Genomic DNA, 27,695 nt, shown 5'->3' on the forward strand with positions numbered 1-27,695 from the left:
CCAGTGATGACCACCAAGTAAAGGGAAAATGTTAGAAATACCCTCTTCTCATTGCTACCATGAGGGACGAGGTACAGGAGCCAAAAGGCACACAACTCAACAGCTTCTTCCCCTCTGCCATCAGATTTCTGAATGCACAACACTACCTCTCCCTCCCCTCCTTTCTGCACTACCTATTTAACTCTGTTTTATTATAATATATTGCAATGTACTGCTGCTGCATAACAAATTTCATGACATATGCTGCTGATATTAAACCTGATTCTGATATATCCTGGTTTTCTCTTTAAATGTTGGTGTTCCTAGATATGTTTATGATTTGGTGAGTAGGTCCCAGTAGCCACCTCACCCTTGATTGGGACAGTGCCATTCTGCAGATCTGTCCGCTGGAAAGTAGCAAAACAATAAGAGCATGACACCAGAATTTTGCTTATTTTGAACTGTACCAGGTGCTTCATGAAGGAACGTTCAGCTATGCAGCGGAGAACTGTCTCGGTGTCGTTGAGAGCAGAAACCATTTCCAGGACATCTGGATCATTCACCCGGACTTCAACAGCCAGGGCTCCCTGGAACCATTAGCAACACAAAAACAATTAACAGCAGAATATTTAAAAAATACCTTCTGCACATATGAATGGGCTGAGCATGAGTACTTACCAAACATACAGCAGGATTCAGTAACCAAGGTAATAAAGCACACAGTTATTGACACACACACGCAAGTACAGCACAAGTTAGTTAACATTCAGAAACATAAATCATACATATGTGTATTATGATCACAGGCCCAGTGATTGTTATGCAATATTTTTATTTACTAATCAGAAATGCAGTTAGTCTCTGTTTTACAAGCAACCACATGGCAAATGGTAGGCAATACCAAGTTAGGGGAGCTGGTCAAACCTACAGTCAAGAATAGCTTTGGAGTTTCAGGTCAATTGGAGTCAGAGGAGAGGAGAAGATGGCGGCGCGATGCAGCTGGCAGCGGCCACTCCGGTGATGATATCTGTTATCTGTCAAGTAGGGTGCCGTGCACAATCCTGATTTGATGGAGACAGACGTGAGAGCACGGAGGAACATCTGGTGAAACTTCTGAAATGCCTGTTACACTGCTGCTGCTACTGTGTGGTCCAGAATCTCTGGAGGAGAAGGCCCCCGAGTCCTCAGCTTTGCTTGTTGCTCGGCGGCCGAGGTGGGGTTGAAGTGCTTGGCAGAGGATGGTGCTCGGACAGGCTGTGTCAGAGGGGCTGGTCGGAGGCTCGAAGTTTTCGGACGGACTCAAGAGTCCGCTGTGGTTGGGTGCTTCCAATGGTGCTGCATCGGCAAGTTGGCGGCGTTTGGAGGTTCATGGCAGGGAGAGTTTCTCCCTTTTGCCGCCTGCGTGAGATGATGAGGCTATTGGGACTTTGAGACTTTTTTTTTACTGTGCCCATGATCTGCTCTTTATCAAATTACGTTATTGCTTTGCACTGTTGTAACTATATGTAATAATTATGTGGTTTTGTCAATTTTAGTCTTGGTTTGTCCTGTGTTTCTTGTGATATCATTCTGGAGGAACGTTGTATCATTTTTTAATGCATGCATTTTTAAATGACAATAAACGAGGACTGAGTGTGCTCATAATCTAAAACAACATTTGTAAAGAGACAAACAGAATAAGGATTTCAGATAACATTCCATTAAACATACCTGACCCACAGCATACATACAATCTTCCGGCTCCAAAATCTGGAAGAAAATGAAGAATCTTATACCTACATGCATTCTGGCAACATAACAATTATCTGATTTTAATTTCCACGACGAGTGCTTTGAAAAATAAAATGCCAACAGAAACCATCCCACTTCTAACTATCATGGGAAAATCAGGACACAGGAAAAAGATGTTAAACACAAGAAATTCTGTAGATATTGGAAAACACACACAAAATGCTGGAGGAACTCAGCAGGTCAGGCAGCATCTATGGAAAAGAATAAACAGTCCACGTTTTGGGCTGAGACCCTTCTTCAGAAATGGAAAGGAAAGAGAAAGACGCCAGAATAAAAAAGTGGGGGGGGGAGGGAAAGAAGGACAAGCTAAAAGGAGATAGGTGAAGCCAGGTGGGTTGGAAAGGTGAAGGGCTGGAGAAGAAAGAATCCGATATGGCACAGAGAGTGGACCATGGGAGAAAGAGAAAAAGGAGTGGCACCAGTATCTGGGATCCTCGGTGGGTCCAAACTGGGAGGTGCCTCCTCCTTCCCTTTCTCCCATGATCCCCTCTCTCCTCCAATCAGATTCCTTTTTCTCCAGCCCTTTACCTTTCCCACCCACCTGGCTTCATCTATCACCTTCTAGCTTGTACTCTTTCGCCTCCCCCACCATTTTATTCTCGTGTCTTCCCCCTTCCTTTCCAGTCCGGATGAAGGATCTTGGCCCAAAATATCAACTGTTGATTCATTTGCATGGATGCTGGCTGACCTACTGAGTTCCTGCAGCATTTTGTGTGTTGCAAAAGATGCTCAATCACTTAGAAACAGAGGATTCAGTAATTTTTTGTTGGGTGGCGCAAGTTTCTGGGAAAAGAATTGGTTGCTCTTTAAGGCCACTTGGCCTATCATTTCCCAGAAAATCCCCCTGCAGCATCCCATTGTGCATCAAATGATTTCACTGTGCTATCCAGGATACATGTTTTGATGTGATTGTCATTGGATGCTGATCTGGTTTTGCATTTCACCAGTTTGGACCTGCCCTGTTGATGCTGCCAAATGCCATGCCTTCTAATGCCATGTTTCAATGTGCATACAGCTGTTCACAGTGCTTCACAGAAATACCACCTTAGATGCAGGAAAGATGAGGAAAGTATTAATGCTGCTTTATAAAAAGGCTTTCAGAATGGAACAGTTGCTCAGGTTAGAATACAAAGCTGAGGTTACGAAAATCCATACCTGACTGATCCGATTCTCCCAACCCATTCGCCGCAGACCAGCTGCTGCCAGTACAATGGCACTGAAGTCATTCTTCTCATCGAGTTTCTTTAACCTTGTGTTCAAGTTGCCTCGCTGCGATTAATATCGTTAAAGAACCCAAGTAATCATTGTTAAGTTCACTGACGCCATGATAATGGTGGGGCTCATTACCAATAATAATGAGACACCTTATAGGAGGTGGAAGAGCTCGAGGCCTGGTGCCTGGCAAATAGCCTCTTCCTCAATGGCAAGAAAACAAAGGAGTTAGGGAGAACTCACACCACTCACACCCTCTTTACATCAGTGGCACAGCAGTGAAAACTGCAAACTTCTGGGAGTGTGCAATTTCTCAAGGTCCCAGAACACATTCTACATAATCGGGAAAGCTCACCAATGCCTCTAATTTCCGAGGAAGCTGAAGAGGGCTGGACTATGCACATCAATACACACATCCTCCTACAGAAGTGCAGTAGAGAGCATCCTAACATGCTGCATCACTGCACGCTATAAAAACTGCACTGCGGCAGACAGGAAGGCTCTACAACGGTTAATCAAACTGCCAAACAGATCACCAATGCTTGCCTACCTACCATCAAGGACATATTTACAAAAAAGGTTCCGGAAAAGGTAACATCATGAAGGATCCCATCCAACTTGCTCGTGGACTGTTTCTCCCATGCCCATCAGGGAGGAGGCTATGTAGCATCCACGCCACAACCACAGTTACTTTCCCCAAGCAGTAAAGTTGATCAACACCTCCACCCACTAACCCACCTCACCACCACTACTTTAGCAGTCCATTTGGTCACCTTATGTACAGACACTCCCGTGCCTAGCGTCACTTTATGGACATACAATCATTCTATGCATATAAGCTATCTTATAGATTTAGATTTATTGTATTATAATTACTGTATTCTTTATCGTATTATATTTCTTGTGCTTTTACACTTGCGTATTGGAAATGACATTAAGCAATTTTGAATCTTGAATCTGAAATACTTCCCTAGCTCGACAACATCCTTAGTGATACTTCCCTGGCAGATAGAGGTAATACCACACATTCTTTTCAACATTAGTAACCTCATTACATTTCATTACCATGAACAAATTCCTGTCAACACCAGGTCAATATGGTTTCAAAGCCACTGTGCCCCCGAGTACTCTGGGTCCTGCAACCCACAAGGATATATTAATTGTTCACCAGTTTGATCCTTCCCAACATTAACAATTCTTCAGGTACACTAATAAGGTGGTAATTTTTGCTTTTCCACAAGTGAATGATGGCATACAGGGAGCCAGTTTGCTTTTTTGACTCGATTTTAGTCCTGCTAAGTGTCCTCACACTAAACAACCTAACTGGTGAACTGCTTCAACTGCTGATGGCATTGAACAGAGCACTCTGGGTCTCATTCAATTGATCTAGAAAGAGATGGGTAGTTAGCTCCAGAACAATTCTGAAGCTTCAAGTAAGACAGTGCTTTCAATTTTCAAGTACCAGGATTTTTAAGTTTCACTAATTGAAATGACTTGCTTACACGCCACCCATAAAGTTAACAGAGTGGGCTCAAACACTACTTTAAAGTTTTGTTGTTATGCATACATGACTTTGAACAGAAATAAAAGGATACAATATCCTTGAACTCCAGGTGAGGAAACCGTCTTTTCAGCTGTGCTGCTCGTCGTAAAGAACTAGTGCCGACTACACTGTGGGGATCCAATAGAGAATAAAAATGTTGCACAGAAAGTGAACACTAATCACAATCCATCACAAGGTCTTTTCTTCCTCCCAATCTCCACGAGAAACCAAATGTAAATATACAGCCTGCAACCTCCCCCATCCCAGCCCTCAAATGTGATAGAAAATGAGGAAACCGCAAGCTTCATGTCATCATCTTCCTCAATACGTCACGTTGTTAACTTTCCCATGGTACAACAGTTTGGAAGTCCCAGCAACCAAGTCTACAGTGTTCACACAGGAAGTGGACCGAGTACAATGTGCTAACCCATTAAATTACATTACATTAGAATTTTCACATTCTACAAAACAGCAAAGAATAATCACTCTTGCAATTAGTTGTACATATGCATAGATAATACAGGAATAAAATTATACTGAGTGCGCTAACCTGTGGGCTTTTTGTTTAAAATGGACCTGCAGCCCAAGTTTTAGGCCAGCTGGTTCATTTTCTATTCAGCTTTTGACATGGGGAATTGTGTCAAGAAAGTGGGATTGCCCTGCGCTGCCAAAACTGGTCACCAAATACCTACTTGGATCAATGCCTTACCTCCGCTCTGCCAGCGTGTCTAGGGACTTTCCTGCATGACTTGGATGCACAACAACAGCATCATAAGGAATCTCACGCCTGTAATAGGATAACTGTGGTTATAAATCAGTATCAACTTTTGCAAATTGGCTATTTACAAACTTGCAATTGCACTGTTTGGGTAAAATTCACAGTATGGGCTTGTCATTTATATTAAAGCAGGGGGTAGAGAGAAGGGAATAAGGTGCTTGAATATAGTGGCTATTGTTGGGGGGGGGGGGAGGAAAGAAATGAGTGGCTAAATTATAAACGTGCTGTGGTCTCCACACTGTTTTTGCATCAGTTATTCTTTCCATCATCCATGTGAGGAAATATCCATCACAATTTACTTGAGCGTTAGCAGCAGAAAAAAGTTCCCCCTGCTGTTCCATCAAACATGGCCAGAGAGTTAAATTGGAGAGTAGACATCTGGTTATATGAATCATATTGAACTCTCACAGATAATACTCACTTGCAGATGGCTCCAATTGCAAACCCAGGAGGGAGTGCTGTTGGCAGGTCTTTCAGGGAGTGAACTACCAAATCAACCCTACATTGAAGGAAGAGAATGAAGAATAACAGTACAAAGACAACAGGTGTAAAAAGCGTAAACAATCAAAACATTTGCAAGAAATAACCATCACGATCGGCAAAAAAACAACAAAAAGGGCCACTCCAGAAACTCAGAGCAAAATCTAAGACTTCCACAGTACACAGTGCACTGTATTACTGGATATACCTGTGCAAAAGGGAGCAAATAGGCCTCCCATTCGATAGAGATTACGGTACTACTTCAAAAGGAGGACTAAGTTTCTGACTTTCAACCAACATTTTCTGGAGAAAACTCCCTGTTCCTTCTTCAAATGATGTCAAGAGAGCCTTCAAAGTCCACTAAGAGGGCAGTGAACTTAGTTCAGTACTGCATGAGATGCGTCATAGATTTTGTGGTCAATTGGAATGGTACTTACACCAGAATCAGAGCTCAGAAGCCCAAGTACTACCCACTGAGCCACAGGTCCTGAATTTACAAGAGATTAGTTTTTTTTAAAGAAGTATTTTTAAGAACAAGTTGAAGTGCTGAGCAAGTGAGGGATAGATTGCCATCTGGGAATCCTTACTCATTCTTCTCTAATGCAGCTTCCAGCTCCTTTGTGAACAGACTCTTCTCACCAATCTGATGGAAGAAATTAAACAATGGTTAATTATCATTATTTCCTCACATATCACCTTGCTGCCCCTCTCCCTCACTCTGGTCTGTACTCTACACAAACTGTTGTGTGGCACTCTTTCGTTACTAGAAGCAGCAGATGGAAGTGAATGGAGAAGGGACACAAGACTCAGTTCAAATAATTGGCAAATGTTTTAAGTATATGGAAACAAGCTGATTTCATAATCTTTTGTTTTACTTACATTGGTTTGGTTTAATTTTTGAGGAATAATCAGCCAAAAAAAAAAAGACAACCAATGGTAGTTAATGTCATTATAATTATTCCTGCATCTGATACAACCTGAGTTAGCTGCAGAATAAAGCTTCTTCAATAATTTTCTATTAAATACAGTCCTGTTCAAATGCACCTACACTACTCTACTTAAAGAAATTAATTCAAGGTTATTCCTGTGATATGTCACAATAATATGGAAAACAGAAGACCAAACAAACATACTAAGTACCTTCGAGAGAGCAGTGTCCAGAATTTTGTCTCCAGTGGTTGTCATGGCAACTACAGCAATAGAACATACCATTAAACTGGATTGTATATTAACGCACAATACATAACAATTTCATTTACATTACAAAAAAAAAAGGAAAACATCAGCTTAATTTAAGCAAACCCTCTAAAACAAACCCTAAGTGAAAGGGACCAGGAAATATGCCACAGAAATGCCACCCCTCCTATTAAACTTAATTCCCGTCTTTTAAAATTTTTTTTTTACACAATCTGCTTATGTTGGCTCCATTGATAAACTATTCTGCAAATTGTGAATTAGATTTTTGTTGTCTTGGATCACTGTGTTGAATAATCTCTCAGTCTAGAATTTTTAAGAAGTCTCTTTGTGATAGCCAATTCTCACACAATGCTGCAATTCTGAGAACCACTGACCATATAATATATTCTTACATTGTAAATTGTACCTTGTAAGTAAATGCTAGTATTTGTACTTATACACATTTTATACCATAACTGTACTTCTAACATTTTTATATAATTCTTTATTTTGGCTGTTGTAGTTTTTGTTGCACTTAGCACCAACATACCACAGCTAATTTCTAATACGTACAATCAATGAAACAACTCTTTTTAAGGGATTCAACAACTGCAATATAGAAAACGTAGCAGCAATTTTGTATAGCAAAGTACAAAAATGGGATAATTCTGAGTTACTTTGCTCCAGTGATATGGACTGTGTGGCAAATATAATCTCACTACTCTTCTTCAAGGAAGATTTTGGGAAATTTTCTGTATGCCCAAGGGACAGATGGTGTTAACCCAAAAGATAGCATTCTGTCAGTCGAACATGACCCTAAAAAGGGTGGCACGATAGCATAACGCTTTACAGTGCCAGCGACCCAGCTTTAATTCCAGGCAGTCTCTATAAAGAGTTTTTACATTCTCCCATGACAGTGTTGATTTCCTCTGGGGATGCTCCAGTTTCTTCCCACATTTCAAAGATATATGGGGTTAGTAAGCTGTGGGCATGCTATGTTGGCACTGGAAGTGTGGGCTACCCCCAGCATATCCTCAGACTGTGCTGGCTGTTGATGCAAATGACACATTTCACTCTATGGTTTGCTGTACATATGACAAATAAAGCTAACCTTATCTTTAATTCTATACCAGTTTAAAACTAGATTTTTGTACTCAAAACCGTGGTGTACACTTTGAATCCATAACTAAGAGGAAAGTGTGCTACCAACTGAGCCACAGTTGGTACCTCTCTGAGATGGAAATAGTTAGAATTCAAAATCTGATGTTAGTGATATATTGTGGATTCACACACGATTGCATTTCCTGGAATACAGATAGAAGCACAATGACCTGAACAAGGTGATTAAAATGATCAAGAAATTCAAAGAAACACTTCCTTCAGGTGGAAGTTGGACAGAGGAGGAAGAGATTAAATTCAAAATTATGGATTCCCACTTATCATTCTTAACATTATCAAATTCAACAAAGTGTTTGACAGAAGATTTGTGAAACAGTTGCAAAACTTTGGATCTAAATAAAGGAAGGAAAAGATTACCTTTATTTATACATTACTGGAAAAGAATCAGAAAATGTTGTATTGCAGCCACGTAAAAGCCTGGTTAGACGACACTTATTTTGATTGGAGTACTGCACAGACGTAGTAGAAACATTCCCGCGCAAGTCCGATGAAGAGTTTTAAAAACCCAGTCTCCGTAAAAGAGGGATACTATCTAGAAGAGCGGTCATCATGGGAGTGGTCTGAGTCAGAGTGGTAAGGCTTTGGCGAGAACAGGCAGAGGCACGGCAAGTAGGTAAGTTACTGCTTTATTTATTTTTTCTTATTTATCTCTTGAAAGAATAGGGGATATGTCTACAGGGCTAGTGTTCTGTTCTGGGTGCCAGATGTGGGATTTCCAGAAGAACACTAACCACCCCGATGGCCACATCTGCACCAGGTGCATCAAGATGCAGCTCCTAAGAGACCGTATTAAGGAAGTGGAGCTGCAGCTCGATGGCCTTCGGCTTGTTAGGGTAAGTGAAGAAGTGATAGACAGGAGCTACAAGGAGGTAGCCATCCCAAGGCTACAGGAAACAGATAAGTGTGTGACTGTCAGAAGAGGGAATGGAGACTGTCAGATAGTGGAGAGCACCCCTGTGGCCATCCCCTCAACAATAAATACTCCATTTCAAGTACTGTTGGGGGGGGGGATGGGGGGAAACCTACCTGGGGGGAGCAATAGTGGCTGTGCCTCTGGCACTGAGTCTGGCCCTGTGGCTCAGAATGGTAGGGAACTGAAGAGGATGGCAGCAGTAACAGGGGACTCCATGGTCAGGGGAACATATAGGTGATTCCGTAGACACAAAAAAGAAACACGGATGGTAGTTTGCCTCCCAGGTGCCAGGGTCTGCAATATTTCAGGACATGTCCACAATCTCCTGAAAAGGGAGGGTGAGCAGCATGAAGTCATGGTATGTATTGGTACCAATGACATAGGTAGAATGAGGAGGCCCTGAAAACAGACTACATGGAGTCAGGAAGGAAGCTGAGAAGCAGGACCTCAAGGTAGTGATCTCGGGATTGCTGCCTCTGCCACGCGACAGTGAGGATAGGAATAGAATGAGGTGGCAGACAAAGGCGTGGCTGAAGAATTGGAGTAAGGGGCAGGGATTCAGAATTCTGGATAATTGGCACTTAAATCTGAAAGGGACCAATATTCTTGTGGGCAGGTTTACTACAGCTGTCAGGAGTGGTTTAAACTAATATGGCAGGGGGATGGGAACCAATATGATAGAGCTGAGGTTGAGCCAGCAGGTTTACAAGTAGATAATGGGTGTAACATGAATGTAAGGAAGGACAAGCCACTGGGTACAAATGCAGAAAAAGCAAGAGTTAAATTGTACCACAGAGGCAAAATTCAAAAGGGCGAAGAATGCGGGACTGAATGGGCTATACTTAAACGTGCATAGCGTTCGAAATAAGGTGGATGAACTCATGGCGCAGTTAACGATTGGTCAGTATGACATTACGGACATCCCTGAGTTGTGGCTGAAAGAAGGCCATAGTTGGGAACTTAACATCAAAGGATATACTTTGTATCAAAAGGACAGCAAGAAGGCATTGAAAGTGGTGTGGCTCTGTTGGTAAGAGATGGAATTACATCTTTAGAAAGAGGGGACACAGGTCAGAGAATGTTGAATTGTTGTGGGTGGAGTTAAGAAACTGCAGTGGTTAAAAAAAAACATTATGGGAATCATATATAGGCCTCCAAATAGTAGCCAAAATGTGGGGTTGAGCAAAGGGAGATGGAAAAGGCATGTAATAAGGGCAATGTCACAATTGGCTTAATTAGGAAGGGGAAAAAAGATTATGAGAGAAAGCTGGCAGGGAACATAAAAACTGACTGTAAAAGCTTTTATAGATATGTGAAAAGAAAAAGACTGGTTAAGACAAATGTAGGTCCCTTACAGTCAGAAACAGGTGAATTGATCATGGGGACATGGCAGACCAACTGAATAACTACTTTGGTTCTGTCTTCACTAAGGAGGACATAAATAATCTTCCGGAAATAGTAAGAGACCAAGGGTCTAGTGAGATGGAGGAACTGAGGGAAATACATGTTAGTAGGGAAGTGGTGTTAGGTAAATTGAAGGGATTGAAGGCAGATAAATCCCCAGGGCCAGATGGTCTGCATCCCAGAGTGCTTAAGGAAGTAGCCCAAGAAATAGTGGATGCATTAGTGATAATTTTTCAAAACTCTTTAGATTCTGGATTAGTTCCCGAGGATTGGAGGGTGGCTAATGTAACCCCGCTTTTTAAAAAAGGAGGGGGAGAGAAACTGGGGAATTATAGATCGGTAAGCCTGACATCGGAGGTAGGGAAAATGCTAGAGTCAGTTATTAAAGATATGATAACAGCACATTTGGAAAGCGGTGAAATCATCAGACAAAGTCAGCATGGATTTGTGAAAGGAAAATCATGTCTGACGAATCTTACAGAATTTTTTGAGGATGTAACTAGTAGAATGGATAGGGGAGAACCAGTGGATGTGGTATATTTGGATTTTCAAAAGGCTTTTGACAAGGTCCCACACAGGAGATTAGTGTGCAAACTTAAAGCACATGGTATTGGGGGTATGGTATTGATGTGGATAGAGAATTGGTTGGCAGACAGGAAGCAAAGTGTGGGAATAAACGGGACCTTTTCAGAATGGCAGGCAGTGACTAGTGGGGTATCGCAAGGCTCAGTGCTGGGACCCCAGTTGTTTACAATATATATTAATGACTTAGACGAGGGAATTAAATGCAGCATCTCCAAGTTTGCGGATGACATGAAGCTGGGCGGCAGCGTTAGCTGTGAGGAGGATGCTAAGAGGATGCAGGGTGACTTGGGTAGGTTAGGTGAGTGGGCAAATCCATGGCAGATGCAATTTAATGTGGATAAATGTGAGGTTATCCACTTTGGTGGCAAAAATAGGAAAACAGATTATTATCTGAATGGTGGCTGATTAGGAAAAGGGGAGGTGCAACGAGACCTGGGTGTCATTATACACCAGTCATTGAAAGTGGGCATGCAGGTACAGCAGGCGGTGAAAAAGGAAAATGGTATGCTGGCATTTATAGCGAGAGGATTCGAGTACAGGAGCAGGGAGGTACTACTGCAGTTGTACAAGGCCTTGGTGAGACCACACCTGGAGTATTGTGTGCAGTTTTGGTCCCCTAATCTGAGGAAAGACATTCTTGCCATAGAGGGAGTACAAAGAAGGTTCACCAGATTGATTCCTGGGATGGCAGGACTTTCATATGATGAAAGACTGGATCGACTAGGCTTATACTCTCTGGAACTTAGAAGATTAAGGAGGGGATCTGATTGAAGCGTATAAAATTCTAAAGGGATTGGACAGGCTAGATGCAGGAAGATTGTTCCCGATGTTGGGGAAGTCCAGAACGAGGGGTCACAGTTTGAGTATAAAGGGGAAGCCTTTTAGGACCGAGATTAGGAAAAACTTCTTCACACACAGAGTGGTGAATCTGTGGAATACTCTGCCACAGGAAACAGTTGAGGCCAGTTCATTGGTTATATTTAAGAGGGAGTTAGATATGGCCCTTGTGGCTAAAGGGATCATGGGGTATGGAGAGAAGGCAGGTACAGGGTTCTGAGTTGGATGATCAGCCATGATCGTACTGAATGGCAGTGTAGGCTCGAAGGGCCGAATGGCCTACTCCTGCACCTATTTTCTATGTTTCTATGTAATAGGGGACTTCAACATGCAAGGGGATTGGGAAAATCAGGTTGGTGTCAGATCACAAGAGGGGGAATTTGTTAAATGCCTATGAGATGGCTTTTGAGAGCAGCTTGTGCTTGAGCCTACTAGGGGAAAGGCTCTTAGATTGGGTGCTATGTAATAACCCAGATTTTATTAGGGAGCTTATCATAAAGAAACCCTCAGGAGGCAGTGATCATAATATGATTGAATTCATACTGCAACTTGAGAGGGAGAAGCATAAGTCACATGTATCAGTATCGCAATGGAATAAAGGGAATTACAGAGGCATGAGAGAGAAGCTTGCCCACGTCGATTGGAGGAAGATACTGGCAGGGTTGAGGGCAGGGCAGGGGTGGCTGAAGTTTCTGGAAATAGCTCACAAACGCAGGATAGATATGTCCCACAGAAGTTCTCAAATGGCAGGGCCAGGCAACTGTGGCTGACAAGGGTAGTTAAGAACTGCATAAAAGCCAAGAAAAGGGCATACATACAAGGTAGCAAAAGTGAGTGGGAAGTTGGATGATTGGGAAGCTTTTAAAATCCAACAAAAGGCAACTAAAAAGCTACAAGAAGGGAAACTATGAAATATGAGGTCAAACTAGCCAATAATATAAAGCAGGTTACTAAAAATTTTTTCAGTTATATAAAGAGTAAAAAGGGAGGTGAGAGCTGATATTGGACCACTGGAAAATGATGCTCGTGAGGTAGTAATGGCAAATGAACTTAATGGGTACTTTGCAGTAATCTTCACTGTGGAAGACACTAGCAGTGTGCCAGAGGTCCCTGAGTGTCAAGGAGCAGGAGTGAGTGCCATGTTATTACGAAGGAAAAAGTGCTAGGCAAACTCAAAGGTCTTAAGGTGGATAAGTCACCAGATAGATTACATTGCAGAGTCCTGTGATAACAGATGATTGGTCATGATCTTTCAAGAATCACTTGATCCTGGCATGGTCTTGGAGGACTGGAAAATTGCAACTGTCACTCCACTCTTTAGGAAGGGAGGAAGACAAAAGAAATTATAGATTAGATTCAACTTTGTCATTATGCCGAGTACAGATACAAAGCCAATGAGATGCATTTAGCATCTGACCAGAAATGCAAAGAATAGTGTTATTTACAAAATAACTGTGAATTTAAAAGAAGTGCTGCAGCACACAAATATAAAAGTACTGAGACAGTACAATACGGATGCAATACTGCTTAGCGCTGTGATGAGAGGTTCAGCAGTGTCACAGCCTCAGGGAAGAAGCTCTTCCTGTGCCTGCTGGTGCGGGAGCGGAGGCTCCTGTAGCGCCTACCGGATGGGAGGAGGGTAAAAAGTCCATGGTTAGGGTGAGATGCATCCCTGATAATGCTTTTCGCCCTGCCCAGGCAGCGTTTATGGTAGATGTTCTCAATGGTGGGCAATTGGGTGCCGATAATCCGCTGGGCAGTTTTCACCACATGCTGGAGTGCTTTGCGGTCTGATACGGGACAATTGCCATACCACACTGAGATGCAGTTGGTGAGTATGCTCTCAATGGTACAGCAGTAAAGTCCGTCAGTATCCTGGGACAGAGGTGAGCTTTCTTCATGCTCCACAGGAAATAAAGGTGCTGTTGCGCCTTTTTGATCAGGATGGAGGAGTTCTGGGACCAGCTGAGATCCTCGGAAATGTGGACACCAAGGAATTTGAAGCTTGATACATGCTCTACTACAGTTCCGTTGATGTAGGTGGGGACGTGAGTGTGACTCCTGGCATGCCTGAAGTCCACAATGATCTCCTTGGTCTTCTGGGTGTTAACGGCCAGATTGTTCTTGGCACACCACGCAGCCAGGTGCTGGACCTCATCCCTGTAGGCCGTTTCATCATGCTCTCTGATCAGACCAACCACCGTGGTGTCGTCTGCGAACTTGATTATGGAGTTAGAACCATGTACAGGAACGCAGTCATAGGTGAAAAGGGAGTACAGAAGAGGGCTCAGCACACAGCCTTGAGGCACGTCGGTGTTCAGGGTGAGAGTGGAGGAGGAGAGGTTGTCTACAGGGCAATTAGTCTAACCTCAGTGATTAGGATGAGGTTTCAGGGTACTTGGAGAATAATGATAACACAAGTCAAAGTCAGCATGGCTTCTATAAAGGGAAATCTTGCCTGACAAATCTGTTAGAGTTCTTCAAGGAAGTAACAAGCAGGGTGGACAAAGGGAAGGCAGGGATGTCATTTACTTGGATTTTCAGAAGGTACTTGATGTGGTGCCACGCATGAGGCCTTTTCTGGTTGGTTGCCAATGACCAGTGGTGCTCCTCAGGGGTCAGTATTGGGACCGCTACTTTTCACATTGTTTGTCAGTGATATAGATAATGGAATTGATGGCTTTGTGGCAAAGTTTGCAGATGATATGAATATAGGTGGAGGGGTAGGCAGTGTTGTGAAGGCAATGCAATTGCAACAGGACTTAGACAAATTGGAAGAATGGGCAAAAAAGTGGCAGATGGAGTACAGTTTTGGGAAATGTATGATAGTGCATTTTGGTAAAAAGAACAATTGTGCGAACTATTATCTAAATGGGGAGAAGGTTCAAACATCAGAGGTGCAGAGGGACTTAGACATCCTCGTGCAAGACTCCCAGAAGGTTAATTTACAGGTCGAGTCTGTGGTAAAGAAGGCAAATGCAATGTTCGCATTCATTTCAAGGGAAATAGAATATAAAAACAAGGAGATAATGCCGAGGCTTTATAAGACACTAGTTAGGCTGCACTTGGAGTATTGTCAACAGCTTTGGGCCCCATTTCTCAGAAAGGATGTGTTGTCGTTGGAGAGAGTCCAGAACAGGTTCACGAGGATGATTCTGGAAATGAAGAGGTTAACATAGGAGTGTTTCGCAGCTTTGGGCCTGTACTCACTGGAATTAGAAGAATGTTGGGGGGGGCAGGGAGATCTCACTGAAACTTACAGAATGTTAAAAGTACTAGATAAGGTGGATGTGGAGAGGATACTTCTTATGGTGGGGGTATCCAGAACTAGAGGACACAGCCTCAAAATTGAGGGGGGACCTGTTAGAACAGATTAAGGAGGAATATTTTTTAGCCAGAGATTAGTGAATCTGTGGAGTGCTCTGCCACAGACTGTGGTGAAGGCCAAGTCCATAGGTATAATTAGAGTGGAAGTTGATAGTTTCCTGATTGGTCAGAGCATCAAAGGATACGGCGAGAAGGCAGGTGTATGGGGTTGAGTGGGATCAAGGGATCAGCCATGATGGAATAGTGGAGCAGACTTGATGGGCTGAATGGCCTAATTTTGCTCCCATGTCTTATGGTCTTAGTACAGAAAGATATACTGGCCTTGGGGAGAATGGAGCACAGAATGATACCCACATGTTAAAATGGTTAAACTGTAAGGAGACTTCATGCAAGCAAATGCTGTATTTTGTAGTTTTTAAGAAGGATATGGGATTTTCTGACTGAAGTTTCTCAGAAATGACAATTTTTCTTTTTCCATCTTTCTAACTTTTGGGGAGTCTACAACTAGAGGGCATTAGTGCATTTCACAAGTGAAGTTAGGAAATATTTCTATTTGCTGAGGGATGCAGAAATTTAGATCTCTTTTCAGGAATGGCAATTAATCTCAGGTCAATGGCTGAATTTAAATTGGATGTTAATTAAAGGCATGTAGCAATGTGGGGAAGGTAGGTATATATTACAGATGGAACAAGAAAGCACTAAATGCTGAAATCATTAAATGCTCACTCTATTTTCTATAGACTTAGCCAAAGCTTTTGAAATTAAAGGAAAGTTGTTCAACAGCAAAATCAGCAAGGTGAGCAAGATGTTTTTCTTTGCACCCCCACCCCCCCATTAAAAGATACAGTTGATCTTGAACTCTTCTCAAAAGACACAGGACACTAGAAGTCAATTGAAGCTTTCAAGACAGAGATTGCGAAAAGTACTTTGAGGAGGGAAGAGAAGATTGATGAAGGAAATGCAGTTAGGTATCATCTGCGTGGATTTTCAGAAGGCATGAATTCCACACAAAAAGGCTAGTTAGTAAAACTGAGGCCTGTGGAAACAAAGGTCCACAGTCCAGGTAGAAAGTTGCCATAAAATAAGTTCAGATTCCCTAAAGATGACTGGCACCCAGTTTAAATGGCTGACCCAATTTGTCTGTGTAGTTGTTGATACAGAATTGTAAATCTTTAGTTTTTCCCTATCTGCTGATCCCCATGCTTGTACATACCGATTTCGAGCTGTGCATGTGGGTAATGTTCTTTCAGCATGTTCATCACAGTGCCAGTCTGAGTCCGAGCAAGCTGGGAAAAGCAAACCAAGACATGGCTCATCTCAAACACAATGTGTACAGTAAGGAGGAAACACAAATCTCACTGGAATAAAGGATCAGTTACAGATGAACAGAACTTATAAATTTAAATGAACTCATTTTTGTTCTGAGGTTGCAAGCAAATTAATTGACAATGCAATAAGCTTGTTAGTAATTTACCCCAAACTCAGGAATTGACCTTTCAGCCGTGACCAAACTCGTTTATGTACAAGCTGGATTCAGTCTCAAAAATATCTCCAATAAAATACTCCCAGGTTGAGTTATAGCATAAAAAAATTAGCACTTTTACAATGTTATAGGGATGGACAATCAAAGTTGGCCTTGCCAAAGATGTCCATTTCATGAAAGTGAGTGACCTTAAAGGTACTTCGCATCCGGAGTTTCTCCGGTTAGCAGACGATTTCCCTCCACGCCTCTCTGACGTAGTGGGGAACCTCGTACGAGGCAAGTTACAGCAGTGGTTTGCCAGGTGAGTTTCCAAAGAGATCACCAGCTCGTAACCCAGCACGGATGGAAAGCGTGCAGGGGAGCCAGCTGGATTCGAACTTGGGACCTTTCATCCCAAAGTCCGGCGCTGATGCCACTACGCCACCAGTTGGGTCTCACTAGTAGAATGCATAACTAACATTATGATTCCCTTGAGCACACATTTGTCTGGAATAGTGATAATTAGGAGGATATTCTAAACATGATGGTTAAAAGTACAACATGGTAGATCTGAAGAAATAGATTCCCCTAGTGGGGTATTCAAGAATCAGGGGTTGTGGAGGGATATGGGAGGGGGTGCGCATAATTGATGATTCAGTTGTACATTCTATCATGGTGAAACAAAGCCAGTCCGCATACCTAAGCACAATACAGTGAATTGGAGGGCAGGAAGGAAGCAGACCAAGGAAAAAGGGATGTGGGCAAATTTATGCTTGTGTCCATCTCTCTGTGGTAACTTTGTGCAGCAGATCCTGGTCTCAAGTAGTCCAGGAATTTCTTGACATCCTGTCAAAACTCTGTGGTAACATGCATAAATAATTCACACTCAGCAATTTTCTACTTCCAATGGAGTAAGTCATCCTGAATCATGAGAGACATCTAGAAGAATAACCAATAATAAATTTTTGAGAGCATACAGGTGTCCCCTGCTTTACGAACATTCGCTTTACGACACCTCGCTGTTACAAAAGATCTACATTAGTTACCTGTTTTCACTAACAGAAGCTGTTTTCACTGTTATGAAAAAAGGCAGCGCGCGCCCCGAGCAGCCAAGCTCCTCCCACGGAACTGCATTCTAGCCGGCATTGCTTAAACACGTGCCTGTGAGCATCTGTGCTTTATGTCGATTTATTTTGAGCATCCGCTTGCAAGACGAGTTCTAAGGTATCAGAAAAGCCTAAAAGAGCTCGTAAGGGTGTTACACTTAGTGTAAAACTAGACGTAATTAAGCATTTCAATCGTGGTGAACGAAGTAAGGACAAAGTGAGTTTGGCTTGTGGAAGTTGACGAAGATGATGTTGAAGCGGTTTTGGCATCCCATGACCAAGAACTGATAGATGAAGAACTGATGCAATTGGAAGAGGAAAGGATAACAATCAAAACCGAATGCAGTAGCGAACGGACCAAAAGTGAAGTCGTCCAGGAACTGAACATGAAGCAACTGCGTGAGATTTTCGCTGCAATGATAAAGTACGACTTTAATTTTGAAAGGGTACGTCGGGTTAGGGCATATTTGCAGGATGGTTTGAGTGTTTACAAGAACTGTATGATAGAAAAATGCGCGAGGCTAAGCAGTCAAGCAAGCCTTCCACATCAGCCAGAGCAGACGACGAACCTCGACCTTCGACATCGAGGCAGGCAGACATAGAAGAAGCTGACCTGACTGCCCTAATGGAAACAGACGATGAGATGACACCCCAGTGTTCCACCACCCCAACCTCCGATGACTCAGCCTAACACACCATCATCAGTGTGCTCGGCACTGTCTTCCCGATTCCAGTAAGTGATACTACACTGTACATACATTATTTTTACTTTATATAGGCTGTGTATTTTTATGTGTTATTTGGTATGATTTGGCAGCTTCATAGCTTAAAGGTTACTGGAGACAGTGCTTCTGCCGAAAGCGCTTGCGCCAAGTGTTTCTGCCGAGAGCGCTCGCGCCGAGTGTTTCTGCCGAGAGTGCTTGCATGAGATTTTCACTACGGTGGACAGTGCAATGATTGCAGAAAAGAATTTCTACTTTATATAGGCTGTGTATTTATCATATCATTCCTGCTTTTACTATATGTTACTGTTATTTTAGGTTTTATGTGTCATTTGGCATGATTTGGTAGGTTTTTTTTTGAGTCTGCGAACGCTCACAGATTTTTCTCATATAATGGTAATTGCTTCTTCACTTTATGACATTCCGGCTTACGAACCGTTTCATGGGAACGCTGTACCTTCGGATGGCGGGGGAGACCTGTATCTTTATCATTGAATCTAATGCATGCAGCTGTCTTGTGAACCTGCCCATTACGTTCAAATAAAACAGGCCTGGAGAGCTGAAATGTGGTGGCAGATCACTAGCCTTGGGTTATTTTGGGTCCAGGTTGTGCTGGTGCATCAGTGATTGGTCATCTTCAGATCACATGTAGCTGGTAGAGACAGAGCTGTGCATGATGACAGCAATACCCTTCCAGAATTAAAATTCTATGGCGGTAGAGATTGTTGATGAAACTTAGAATTGCTTCCTAAGATGCTACCCCATCATAAGTGCTATGAAGTAATCTGTTAAAGGAATTCTCAGAACAAAGACCTTATCTGGATAGTCCACCTGTCCCTCCCTTTAGTTTTATCTGCAAATCTCCCACAATTCTCTTTCTAGTGACTCTGCCTCAAACAGATATAATTCTGTAGGTATGGATAAGTGACAGACTGAATGGGAACAGCCCTTTCCACCCCTATTCGAAGATACTGTTACAGATTACACAGTGGCACTGCACAGTTTATGACTGAAAGCTAAATATTCAGACTATAAAACATGCCCAATATAACTAAACAATACGTAATTCAACCTTTAGTGAAATAAAACACTTAAAATTCAGTACAACTAGTTTTCAAGTTAGTGGGAAATCTTTTGAAAACTTTGAAATAAAACAACTTACTTGGCTTTTTCTTGTTCCAACTCGGATGATTCGAGAAGAATTCTCTTTCGCATTGTGGGAAGCAGAGCTCTAAGACAAAATGTGAATAGCTTAATGGAAAGAAATACTGAATGGACAGCCACTGCACAATAGGAAAATAGTCACTTAACAAATCAATTAAAAATAAAAGTCTGCAGCAATCGAATTTTCAACTGAAACTGTCAACTGCGAAAGCAATTTTGCAGAACACAATGGTGCCAAAACACAAAAGTAGTTTATTTTGTAAACAGAAAGTAATGTGTGTTTTTGAATCTATACTCAGTCCTAGAAAGGGTGTATAACATTAACTGGGGACCTGTAAATCTTCTCAAAAATAGGATTATTTTATTTTATTTCTTCTGTGCATTGCTATGCTTCAGTAAGTAAAACCTTGGAAGATTTAACTCATTCAAGGTTAAATCTTTGAATCCTCTGCAGCTCCTGAGGAAGACTTCTATTTCTGTTAGTAATAGAACAAAGAGCTTGAATAATTGCAGAAATATATTTTGAACCCTGGTATTTTCAAGCAGGAATACCATCAAACTTCCACAAAGTATTGTTTTATGACCAGAGTGTACACGTTGGGTGCTTTAACTAAGACCAGTATTTTCTGTAGCCTACAACTTATCTTCACTTATTTATCACTGTTGAAAACTGTGCAGTAATTGACTTCCAAAGTAAGTACAACGTAAGGACACTGCACACCCTGCCTAGCTCAACTTCCGCAGAAACCCATCAAACTATACGTCCCTCATTCCCGCCCAAAACAACCACAGCAATATCTCACTGTTACTTGATTGACTATGGCCCCACCAAGGCCTCTGTTCCGGCTATCTCCTACTTTATGAAGTACTTATAGAACATAGAACAGAAAAGTACAAGATCAGCCCTTTGATTCACAACACTTATGCCGGCCATAAAGCCAGACTAAACTAAACCCATCTGCTTGTACATGATTTATGATTGCATGTTGATCTATATCCCTCCATTGTCTGCATGTTCATGTACTTATCTAAATGCCTGTTAAAACCCAGTATCATATCTTCTTCCACTAACCCCCCCCCTCCCCTTGCAATGCATTCCAGGTACCCACCACTCTCTGTATAAAAAATGACAACTTGCTTCACACAATATTTTGAAACTGTCCCTCTCTCACCTAATGCTAATAACCTCTAGTATTTAATATTTCTATTCTGGAAAAAAAGGATTCTATCCATCTTATCTGTTGCTCTCATAATTTCATAAAACTCCTGTTAGGCATCCTTTAGACACTGACACTCCAGAGAAAAGATTCCAAGTTTGTCCAACCTTCCTCTCAGCCAATTCTCTCCAATCTAGGTAACTTCCTGGTGAACCTTGACCGTATCTTCTCTAAAGCTTCCATATCTTTCCTGTGATGGGGTGACCCGAACTTTACAATACTTCAAATGTGGCTTAAGCAAAGATTTGTACAGCTGCAGCAAAACTTGCCACCTTTGTCTGACCAAAGGCGGCAAGCATGCTGTACACCCTCTTTGCCATCTCATTTGCTATTTTCTGAGAGCTATCAACTTGCACTGCACCCTTTCCTCAATAGTTACTGTGGATCAATTACATGGCATTGAACTCTCCTCCACACTGGAATACAGAAGCTAGCCTCGGCTTTTTGGATCAGACAATAAAATGAGGCACAATTTCTTTGTTTAGTACAAATAAAACATCATTTGCGCCACACAGTGTGATTTTATTTCTTATTTTACACAATATTCATTCTTTATTTAAAACCACTAAACAGATATCATTGCACATTGTGGTAACACACCATGCACAACGTGGCTCCAGGCCAACATCCCATGCACTGACAATCTACAAGTAGTGACACTCAGGGACTCAGGATATATATTTCTCTGTCACTGTATGTTTTATGTGCAACATGTGCTGTGTGCAGTTGTTGGGACTGAGTTTTGCACCTTGGTCCAGGAGGAACACTGCTTCGTTAGGCTGTATTCACGTGTGTGGTTTAATGACAATTAAACCTAAACTCGTATATTCGACTGCAAAAATAATCCATTGATAATAAAGGGTGTCATGAGAAGTTCGGGCATTTATAGCAAAAAAAAGATAATTTAATCTACAATATTAATTTCACTACACAGCTCCTTCTGCCCATAATCCTGCATTTCCTTCTGCTTCAAATGAGGTTTGTCCTTATAGTTCTTAGATGCTGAGTGCTTGCAGCAGCCTTGGCAAATTAGTGTAGCATATTTCCTGGATGGTACATGATTTACTGGTAATAGAGGGGGTGAACATTGTAAACAGATATGCACTATTTTATGTTTCTAACCTCTGTATAAAGAAGTTTTTGCTCCTCTTTCAAATTACTCCTCAGTAAAATGTTGGATTTTTTTTCCACAGAATCTCCAACTAGTTGAAAAAAACCAAGATCCTGCCTACTCTCTCAGGTTAACTTAAAACAGCCTTCTGCACTATTTGAAGAGCAATGAGTTCGTAGTATCCTAACCAATTTTTGTACCCAATCAACTTGACTAAAAGGCAAAATATCCAGCTAGTACCATATGATTGTGGAACCATTCAGGGCACAAATTGGATACTACATTTTGCTACTTTACATGAATGATTATAATTCAAGTGTACACCCCTTTGCTGTAATACTGAGAAACTTGGCAGTTCCACAAGTGTTAAATAAACACCTGTTTTTGTGTAGTAACAACACATTTAAAACTATTGAACACACTATTGCTACAGAGAACAGTACAGCGCAGGAACAAGCCGTTCAGTCATGTCTATGTTGACCACGATGCCAATTTAAACTAATCCTATCTGCCTCCCCGTGGTCTATAATTCTCTATTCTCTGTCCCTTCATGCATCTGTCAAAATGCATCAAAGTCATGATGTAAAGTGAAGAGATATGCATGCTCCTTTCTTTCTGTGACTTAAATATTAGTTTGCACTCACAAATCTTTATTCTGAATGTCACATTCTTTGTCCTTATAAAATTAAAAAGCAACCCAGTTCCCTTCAATTTATAAAAATTCAATGACACAGGAGCCCATTCAGCTCATCATCCCAACCCAGCCAGGAAGTTATTCAGCATATTCCCACTTTCTAGCTCCTGGTCTTTGGCCTCATTGTTTAAAATGATGCCACCCACATCAATGTCCATCTTAACTATGGTGGGTTTTCTGCCTCCATCACACTGTCAGATACTAAGCTGCAGATTCTCACTACTGCATGCATGAAAATACAGTCCATTCAGATCCTTCTACTTATGACTTGATTCAGTACTCTTTGGTTAGACCTTTTCTGGAGGGAAATACTTTGCAAAGGTTTATCATTCACATCCTTCAGTCCCTCCTTTCCATCCCACAATAAGCTCTCACTGAACTTGACAATTCTCAATCCTCGCTTTCTTCCATACATGACTCTTGCTATTTTCTATTAAATTAACTCACGACTTGGTAACAAAGTTTTTGGTGATTCATTTTGGTATTCAGTTTCTGGATGAACAAATGTAAGAATTAAAAAGAACATTTTCAGAAATTTCAAGCTGAATTTGGACACGTCCAACAATTACTTGTAAAAATGTTCTCCATAGTTTACATAAGAACATACGAAATAGGGGCACGTGTAGACCTCTTGACCCAGAAAGCCTCTTCCACCATTCAATGAGATCATGGCTGATCTAGTTGTGGACTCAGCTCTACCTACCCATTTCATCACCATACCCCTTAATTCAAGTGCAATACAAAAACCTAACGAATTCTATCTTAAATACATTTAATAAGGTAGCTTCTACTGCTTCTTTGGGCAGAGAATTTTAAATTTACTACTCTCTAGAAAAACCAGTTCCTCCTTATCTACCCTAAATCTACTCCTCTGAATCTTGAGGCTACGTCCCCTAGTTCTGTCTTTTTGGCATCTATCTTGTCATAATTTTATGTTTCTATAAAATTCCCTCTCATTCTTCTGAATTCCAGTGAATTGGGTCACCTGGGTCTTTATCTTTCCTCTCATAGGCTAACCCCTTAATCTCTGGGGAGAAAACGTGCAATTCAGTTAAATTAAATAATTTCCTCCATTTTTATAAAAAATACCATTCCAGTCTCTAAACACAAAGATATCCTTACATTTGTACTTAACACTAATCAATAGCTCACCAAGTCACTTGCTGACATCTTCTACAACTTTTCCAAAGTCTCAGGAGATTAAGTTCAGTGCCAGTAAGTGGCAGATAAAAGCAAAGTTGGAGTACTTATCCATGCAAAAGAACCTCCCCCTACAATGACTCAGTTTTTCAGCCCAAGTGGCTCAAAAGATAATTTTTCCACGAAACAACAGAAAAGACATAGGAATTACAAGAAGTGACAATAGTTAAGCAATGGGGGACAGAGGTGGCGGTGGGGGGGGAGGGGGGACTTAAAGTATAATGACTTGAGTAGTTCTACACAAGGACTTATTTATAAACAAAAGTTTCATAAAACTGAAATATGCAGTTTATTATGAAAACAGCTTTTAATTAAATTTGCCTTTTTATTTATGCCCATCAGAACCATAAGGCATCCAGGTGTCCAATTGCAATGGAAGTCCTATTTCCTTTCCTACTCACCTGGCATTACCTATCACCTTCCAGCTATACTCCTTCCCCTCCCCCAACTTTTTATCCTGGCAGTTTCCCAGTTCCTTTCCAGTCCTGATGAAGGGTCTCGGCCCAAAATGCTAACTGTTTATTCATTTCCATAGATGCTGCCTGACCTGCTGAGTTCCTCCAGCAGGTCCAGCAGTGTTGCTCCCTATTTGCCTTCCAGTTCTCAAACCACTTATCAGGACTATTCGATGTCAGTACTGTTTGAAATTGTGCTTTATTGATTTTTGAGTAATGGAAGACAAAAACCAGCAAAAGGGTGTAGGTGTAGAAGAATCATAGGACTTAGAGTTTGCCATAGGTGTTGGTTTGCCATAAATGAAGGAAGGATTGGTAAGCACATCGACTTGAAAATGAAGTTATGGAGGGCAGTTAGCTGGGGAGGAAGAAAATCCAGGGAAAGCAGGTTGAAGACAAGGAACCAAGTGGAAACCAGGTTGATATCTGACAACCTCACTGTCTCTGTCTTCGGAGACAGCTTATCTATTACAAACCCACAGATTCTCACAGCTACCTGGACTACACCTCGTCCCACCCTGCTACTTGTAAAAACGCCATCCCCTACTCTCAATTCCTCCACCGCATCTGCTCTCAGGATGAGGCTTTTCATTCCAGAATGAAGGATATGTCCTCCTTTTTCAAAGAAAGGGGCTTCCCTTCCTCCACTATCAATGCTGCCCCCAACTGCATCTCCTTCATTTCACACAAGTCTGCTCTTACCCCCATCCTCCCACCACCCTACCAGGGATTAGGGTTCCTCTTGTCCTCACCCACCACCCCACCAGCCTCCGCATCCAGCACATAATCCTCCGAAACTTCTGCCACCTCCAATGGGATCCCACCAGCAAGCACATCTTTCCCTCCCCCCCACTTGCTGCTTTCCACAGGGATTGCTCCCTACGTGACGCCCTTGTCCATTCGTCCCTCCCCACTGGTCTCCCTCATGGCACTTATCCTTGCAAGCGGAACAAGTGCTACATCTGCCCCTACACCTCCTCCCTCACTACCATTCAGGACCCCAAACATTCCTTCCAGGTGAGGTGACACTTCACCAGCGAGTCTTTTGGGGTTATTTACTGTGTTCGGTGCTCCCAGTGTGGCCTTCTGTATATCAGCGATACATGGCATAGATTGGGAGACCGCTTCACCGAACATCTACACTCCATTGACCGGAACAAGCGGGATCTCCCAGTGACCACCCATTTTAATTCCACTTCCCATTCCCATATGTCCATCCATGGCTTCCTCCACTGTAGTGATGAAACTAAACTTAGGTTGGAGGAACAACACCTTATATTCTGTTTGGGTAGCCTCCAACCTAATGGCATGAACATTGATTTCTCAAATTTCCAGTAATAGCCCCTCACCCCCCCACCATTTCCCATCCCCTTTTCCCTCTCTCACCTTATCTCCTTGTCTGCCCATCGCCTCCCTCTGGTGCTCCCGCCCCCTTTTTCTTTCTCCCATGGCCTTCTGTCTCTTTCACCAATCAACTTCCCAGCTCTTTACTTCATCTCTCCCCCTCCAGGTTTCACCTACCACCTAATGTTTCTCTCTCCCCTACCCCCATCTTTTAAATCTTCTCCTCAGCTTTTTTTTCCTCGAGTCCTGCCGAAGGCGTTTTGGCCCGAAACATCGATTGTATTTCCCCCCCCCCCATAGATGCTGCCTGACTTGTTGAGTTCCTCCAGCATTTCGTGTGTGTTACCAGGTGAAAGGTTTGCATGGTGAGATACAAGCCAATGATGAGTTGTGGAAAGAGAGGACACCAGTTTGGGATGACCAGGGAGATCACTAATTTGGGTAAAAGGGTAATGGAGCCACAAAAACACCAGTGCCCACATCAATTGATGTGAATAGTTGGGGAGAACCAATTAAAAAAAAAGGGGGAATGACAGGAGACAACAAACCAGTAACATGGGAAGAGGGTATGGACATGGGTCTTTAACGTGGTGGAAGGGCCAAAGACATGGCAGTGAGGGAGTAGGAGGTGGCAGCAGTGGCAGGCCATGTGGTGGGGGAGGGAGGTTGTAAAGGAAGGGAATGGGAGGATGAGGAGTTAGATGGGGATAGGATTACCAAACAGGACAAAGGTTTAGGGGCAGAAATGATATTGATGGGGGAGTTCTGGAAGGGAACAGGCATCCTCTGGTGTGGGTGATTGGTGGGGAATGTGGGTCAACCTGTAAATTAGTGGTGGGCACATGAATGGACCTTCTGCAACAAGAATATGTAATATCAGGGGGAGAAATAAAATAAGATGGAGTAGTAACAGAGGAGAATGGGAGGGGCATACAGTTTAGAGATGTGGCAGGGAAGGAGCAGGCCAGAGAGGAAGACGGTTTGGATGTGTGGAAAAAGAAAATGGCAATGAAGGGGAAGGGGAAAGACAGGTCAGGGACACTTCACAAATAGTCCCTTCAGTTTACAGGGTCTGCACAATCATCAACCAACCATTTACAATTATCCTACATTAGTTACAGTTTTTATTCTCCCCACATTCTCATCAACTCCTGCTAATGGCTATCTAACCTACCAATCAGCTTATCTTTGGGATGTGGGAGGAAATCAAATTACAGGGAGAATCTGCACATTTCACAAAAACACCAGCAAGGATTCTGGAGTAGCAAAGGAAGGCTGTAAAAGGCAAAAAGGAAACGAAAGGAGGAAGTGAGATGAAATAGAAGCGAATAAAGGTATATCAATGTGACAGAAAGATGGACGTGCCAATATGTTGGAGGAAGCAGATGCCAGGGAGGAGGCGAGGGCTGCGATACGGGAAGGACGTGCCAGGGAATGATGTGGGGGGGGGGGGGGAGAAGGAGGGGAAGAACGTGAAAATAAGATAGGAGGAAGACATGCCAGAGGGTGAGGTCAGGGCTATGACTGTAGAAAGACTTACCAATGTGACAGAGGAGTGAGTGCCAGGGGAGTGAGGTGAGGGCTGTGACAAGAGGACATGCCAGTTTCAGGAAAGCAGTAAGGGTTTCGATATAGTTCTTGATTAAAGCAATAGTGTATGTGCGTATATGCAGGGAAGAGAAGAATGTAACAAGGACCGTTCCCTGAAACGGAGAGCCAAGGGTAATTTGAGAGCACCCCGAACGTTCCCCACAGGCCAATCAACCTTTCGGGGCGGGACATCCGGTTCATATTTCGACCTTATTCCCTGAAAAGTTGGCGCCTCACTCACCTGCACTTCTTTCGCCGTATTTTCATCCATTACCCTAGATAGGAGCGTCACTCAAAGAAATGGACAAAATTCTCGATCTTCCAAGTGGGAAATTATATGAGATTTAAAGATGCCTTCTCCTTAACGCCGGCATACGCTCCCTGATAGCACCATTTTCCAAGACGTCACATCCTACTGAATGAACT

General features: G+C 42.4%; 1 protein-coding gene across 4 annotated transcripts in view; it reads right to left on the reverse strand.

Moving 5' to 3' along the window:
* The window catches only part of hmbsb (hydroxymethylbilane synthase, b), a 41,602-nt gene extending 13,907 nt beyond the window's left edge, over positions 1-27,695 (reverse strand). The window contains exons 1-11 of one of the 4 annotated variants that reach the window (XM_072238272.1): positions 27,511-27,695; positions 19,657-19,725; positions 16,418-16,490; positions 6,924-6,973; positions 6,371-6,426; positions 5,725-5,802; positions 5,235-5,312; positions 4,578-4,653; positions 2,926-3,039; positions 1,690-1,728; positions 447-566 (exon numbers count right to left, since the gene is read on the reverse strand). In XM_072238272.1, coding sequence (XP_072094373.1) covers positions 447-566; positions 1,690-1,728; positions 2,926-3,039; positions 4,578-4,653; positions 5,235-5,312; positions 5,725-5,802; positions 6,371-6,426; positions 6,924-6,973; positions 16,418-16,490; positions 19,657-19,725; positions 27,511-27,540 — 783 coding nt within the window. In that variant the 5' untranslated portion in view covers positions 27,541-27,695. Of the gene's footprint in view, positions 1-446; positions 567-1,689; positions 1,729-2,925; positions 3,040-4,577; positions 4,654-5,234; positions 5,313-5,724; positions 5,803-6,370; positions 6,427-6,923; positions 6,974-16,417; positions 16,491-19,656; positions 19,726-23,832; positions 23,919-27,510 lie in introns of those variants that run through there. The other 3 variants (XM_072238273.1, XM_072238275.1, XM_072238274.1) reach the window with 3 other exon arrangements.

Source organism: Mobula birostris, chromosome 20 (assembly GCF_030028105.1).
Source record: "Mobula birostris isolate sMobBir1 chromosome 20, sMobBir1.hap1, whole genome shotgun sequence".
Lineage (NCBI taxonomy): Eukaryota > Metazoa > Chordata > Chondrichthyes > Myliobatiformes > Myliobatidae > Mobula > Mobula birostris.